At 37.2% G+C, this 5179-nt stretch overlaps 1 protein-coding gene across 1 annotated transcript; it reads right to left on the reverse strand.

Moving 5' to 3' along the window:
- Nucleotides 1-204: 204 nt before the first annotated feature.
- LOC120260577 (GDSL esterase/lipase At4g01130-like) lies at nt 205-1857 on the reverse strand. Its single transcript, XM_039268086.1, has 5 exons — nt 1552-1857; nt 1247-1459; nt 999-1156; nt 642-915; nt 205-556 (listed from the first exon to the last, which is right to left on the reverse strand). Exons 1-5 carry the CDS (start codon nt 1772-1774, stop codon nt 288-290), a joined length of 1137 nt encoding a protein of 378 aa, XP_039124020.1. The 5' UTR covers nt 1775-1857; the 3' UTR covers nt 205-287.
- Between the last annotated feature and the right edge of the window lie 3322 nt (nt 1858-5179).

Genomic DNA, 5179 nt, shown 5'->3' on the forward strand with positions numbered 1-5179 from the left:
AAATCCTTGGGCAAATTGGTATTTCCAACTTGTGCTAAATGTAATGCATGGAATTTGAATTTTGATATGAAGAAGAGGTGACTTCTGGGTATTATCAAATTTGGGGCCTTTACTGGCCAAGTGCAACCTTTACCGGGGGGACTCGAAGGGCCTTTTTAGCTTTAAAATTAAAGTTCTCATAATAAATTAAAATAACACAAAAAATGAGAACCATAGAGACCTTTGAATTCAGTAGGTATATGTATTATTTTATTTCAATCTGAAACCAGACAACATTTGAGTCCACATCATCCAATTGGCTGCAAATCACAGTATTTAGACAGAGGAAAAGGAGGATCAAATAAAGAACCGTTCAGTATCCCAAATGCCAGAATTTTGTTTGCAGCTTCAGTGGCATGGACCCCATCCCAACTCACATAGTTTTGAGGATCAGCACAAGCACTAGTACTCACATTCTTGCCATCTATCACTTTACTATAACCACAGAAAACATGAGGATTGAAGTTATAATCACCACCACCTTCTCCACAACAAGCTCTAGTTGCATAAACAAGCCCTGAAATTTGAACCCAAAAAAGGGTTACCAATTGACTAAAGAAAAGCTTCAAGATGAAATTCACAGTAGAAGAAAAAAAGATCACCATGGTCTTTGGGGTGTTGAAACAGCTCAAGCTTCACAGAGTGAGTGTCAACATAAACAAGAGTAGCACCAGGGAGTTGATCTCTTATTTGGGAGAGTGTGTCCTTCAGCATAAGGTTGTAGTCCAGCACTGCATTGTTGTAGGACATCATGCAGCCATACATGTCCAAGTCCGAGGTGTTGTGAGGTAACTCTGTGAGGAAAGCAGGGAAACATCCTATTGGTGCAAGATTGAACACCATGAAAGTTCTTCCTCCAACCTCATCGTAAATGTCCTGTTTTTACATCTAATATGGTATCAGAGCTGATACATGCACATAAAAACCTCCCTAAAAATTACCTAACTTGAGGTATATACCTTAATTGTCCATGCAATCTGTGAGGCAACTTGAGGGAGGTATTGTTTGACACCTTGGATGCCAAGGGATGCCAACCCGCCGCTGAAGTCATTTTGCCCAATGTCAAAGATGTAGAGTGATTTACTGAAGATGTCCGTTGGTGGTAAATAATTATTACCTGTAAAAATTGAACACGAAGAGGTTTATTCAAAAGAAGATAAATTAAACATTTACAAAATAGGGCGCAAATTAACAGTAAGCATTATACCTTGAGGATTACTGAATTCAAGGACTCTAGTCCTGAACTCTTTCATCTGATTAAGCTGAATAGCTAAACTGAAAGGACTAACCCCAGAAACAAACACAGAAGTGCTTGGTAATCTAACAGTAGAAGCAGCAGTAGCAAAGTTGGCACCATGAGTGAAGTTTGATCCAATAGACTGTAGATAAGGACTAAGAAATGGCAACCCAAGACCTTGAGCTATAAATAGTAACATACAAATGCAATTAACTATTCAGTTTAATCCAATTCGAATATTGATTAATGAATTGATTGAAGTAGTTATTAATTACCTAAGAAATCAATGACAGCCCTGCCATCAGAAGCCCTGCCAGCAGGCTTGCCAAAGTAAGTCATACCGAAAGGCCGGGTTTGGGCAGGGAAGGCAGCCCAGAAGCCGCCGGTATCGGAGTTGGAGTCCCCGAGGTTGAAGATTGCTGGAAAATCACACCCGGCATCGGTTAAGGTGGCAGGAGGGACCAAGAAGAGCAGTGCAAAGAAGATGAAATAATACATTTTGTGCAGCGATATGGATGAAACTTGAGAGGTGATGCATGTATATATAGGGAGTAGTTTGGAGAATATATTGAGTGGAGATAAGGGCTGGGGGTTGTATAAGACAAAGAGGTTTGCAAATGGACTTCACATGGAAGGAGATTACTGTGCTTAAGTGGGGGACATTGGTAGTGGTAGGAAATGCATATGCAATGGTGATAGTTTTTGTTATTTACCCAATTGTTGTCAGCTTTTTTGTTTTGGTGTTATCTATTCTTGTTCCCTCCCGTGATTTAGTGCTGGTTTGAATGCTTGCGAGAGTGATCGCCATTTTTAATGGACTTGGTACTTTGCTACAGGTCACGATATTATTCCTTACTCTCGTAGTTCATGTTGCGATGACTAATTATGGTTATCCGCCGGCCAACTTTATTTTTTTATTTTTTTATTTTTTTTGAAAAAAAGTGGATAAATTACCACGTTAATTGAAATAAAGAAAGAGGTACAGAGAGATACAAAAGGCCAAGTTCAACAGAATATCCACAAGGAGTGGGAAACAAAACCAAGGCCCGACAAAAGAAAAAAGAGAGAAAATAAGGGGATAACTAAAGGATCAAAAGATCCTTTAGGAAGCAAGGGAATAGAGACACTACTCCTTGCCCGGGGAAGGGGGACGCGACAAAGGGGCTCCAAGAACCGAATCTCTGGCAACTAGAAAATCCAGACTTCTCTTGATTTTAGCCAAAGGGCTTCGCCTTCTTAGTTTCTGGAGCTGCATTATATCAAAATGTAATCATACTGGTCAATCTTAACAATAATAGAATCAGTCAATAGACAATTGGAATTGAAAATGTGTGCATTTTCTTTTCAGCCAAATATTCCAATTGATAGCTCTAACAAGCATATCCCAAAAGGGGATAGAGGTTTTGGGTATCCTGTGCCTCCAGTCACCCAAAGGTCCTTGAGAGATCTTGGGGGGTCACAGTCCCCAATAAACTGTCCAAAGTAATACCAGATGTGCACCGCGAGGGCAAAGCAAGATGAGATGAGCTAGCTTTATCATCATGTTTGGATCAGTTTTTTTTACTTTTGTTTTCTATATCCACAATGTCCTAGTTGTGGTTTATCTAATTTTTATAAAAAAGATTTATTCTCTATTAAGACCCCAACATTATTTCTTGAATCACCTTATAATACATCTATCTATATATATATAAACATATATTGCATAAACCTCCTAGGAACATTTAAAAAATATATATGTTATTTATTTTATTATTTATTAGAAGTAATTAAAGATAGATAGAAGACCAAAATTTTATATAAAAATTATATTTTTTTATAAAAAAAGTGATTTTTTAAGTTATTCCAAGGTAAGATATTTGATTTCTATGTGAAAGATAGAGGATTTTTACTCTCTTCATATATATATATATATATATTAAGAATATAAATTCAGTTAATTTTTGTAGTTGTGTTTTTAACAAACAAATAAATCTTGTAACTTTGCTGTGATTGATTACAATAATACCTAAGCAAACAACAGTTTTTGAGGATAAAAAAATAAATCAAATAGATCACATCTCCAAGAGGGAACAGACTTCCACTCCAACCGAATGAGATATCAAGGAGGTGAATAGTCCATATTTTCTCATCTTAAAAATAAAAATTTAATTTCTTTTTTGTTATCTAGATTAGTTTCTCTCACTCAACCGAAAAGAGATCAAATCAATCAAGTCTTTGGGTTGTTCAAGGAACTAAGCATTTTCTCTTAACATTAAACTTATCCACATATCTTGATGTTTACATTCCATGCATGCATATCCATATAAAATCTCCAAGTGAAAAAGAAAGTGAAAGGGATCCAATGTCTCTTCCTTTTCTTGTTCAACAAATACTCCAAATCAAAACAAAAAGACGAAATTATTTAAAGCATGGAATTGCTTGCACTCAATTTGAGAACCACAAGATTGAACGTCTTCAATGCTTAGTATTCTGTTAGGATACCCTTACTTACTATGGGACCTTTAAAATAAAACTCCAAATTGAGTATATATTGTCTTTTCATATACATATTGTTTTTTGGGGAGTTTTCTAATGCACTTGGAACTTAAACAGTTAACCCTTAAACCCTAAACTTTCACTCGTTAATAAATTTTTAAGCTTTACCCTACTATAGCCTTAAAATATATTTTAATTATTTAAATAGTCTTAAGGTTATTTTATTTATTAAAATGACAATAGACCATTACAATGCACAGTATTTTAATTTGAATTATAGATCGTAATCGCAATAGTGACTGAATCAATATCAGCCATCCAATTTCATTCCTACTAGATAAAAAACTTGAATTAAACCCAACAGACAGCAGAACAACTTAACTGGAGAAGATAATATACTCGGTTATTTTTTATAAGTTTGGCTTCTTACTAACCATAGGTTTTTTTTTGAAAAAGGTGAATAAACCACTTAGATTAAAATAAACCATAATTACATGATAACACCCGAACAAACGGAAACCCACAAAATAACCCCATGCACCACAAGAGGTGATACACAAGAGCTAGACAAAAAGAAAACACCAGAGGAAGATAGCAAGATCTTCCTCGGACCCACACTCAGACATGACAGACTAGCTCGTGGTCAGATCTGGTGCCTCCTCGCAGTAGCACCACTCTGTGGCAGCGTTCCTTAAGGCCCTAGGAACTCAAGGCTTTGCCAGACCATAGAAATAGAGTCCTCCAGCTTCCCTTTGACGTTATCTGCAAGTGCATCGAGCCACGATAAAATCATGCGAGCAATATTCAGAACAATGCAATGCACAGAAAGAATTTTAGCATTAAAAATTCTATCATTCCTAGCCAGCCAAATATGGCAAACAAGCGCCTTAATCACAATATCAGTAATCACCTGATCCACTAGCCTAACGTTCAATCTCCATGAACACCAGATAGAACTCATCGTTGTAGGTGGGGCCGGCCATCGAAACAGCCTACCAAAGATGTCCCACACCTCCCTAGCGAAAGGGCAGTGTAGAAAAAGATGATCGACTGATTCAATGTCAGAGTGACACATCACACAGGTTACCGTTGGAAGTTTATTACATCGTCTCCTTTCCAGATTCTCAAGGGTAAGGATCTTATCTTTCCAAACAAGCCAGCTGAAGATATTGATTGTCAAGGGGCAATGTTTTTTCCAAAAAAACTTCGCCACATTGCAACGCAGCCCACCATCATTGAGAAAGTTGTAGTAAGATTTCACCGAGAACGAACCATTTCCTGAAAAAGCCCAACATTTACTGTCTCTCTCCTCCCGATTGCGCGATCTCCAATGAACTCGAACCTGGGCAACATCATTATCCTCCGAAAAAGGATCATCCTCCAACAAGTGAGCAAGTTCCATGAAAGGGGAGTTCTACTGTCTAC

Source organism: Dioscorea cayenensis, chromosome 5, assembly GCF_009730915.1.
Source record: "Dioscorea cayenensis subsp. rotundata cultivar TDr96_F1 chromosome 5, TDr96_F1_v2_PseudoChromosome.rev07_lg8_w22 25.fasta, whole genome shotgun sequence".
Taxonomy (NCBI): domain Eukaryota; kingdom Viridiplantae; phylum Streptophyta; class Magnoliopsida; order Dioscoreales; family Dioscoreaceae; genus Dioscorea; species Dioscorea cayenensis.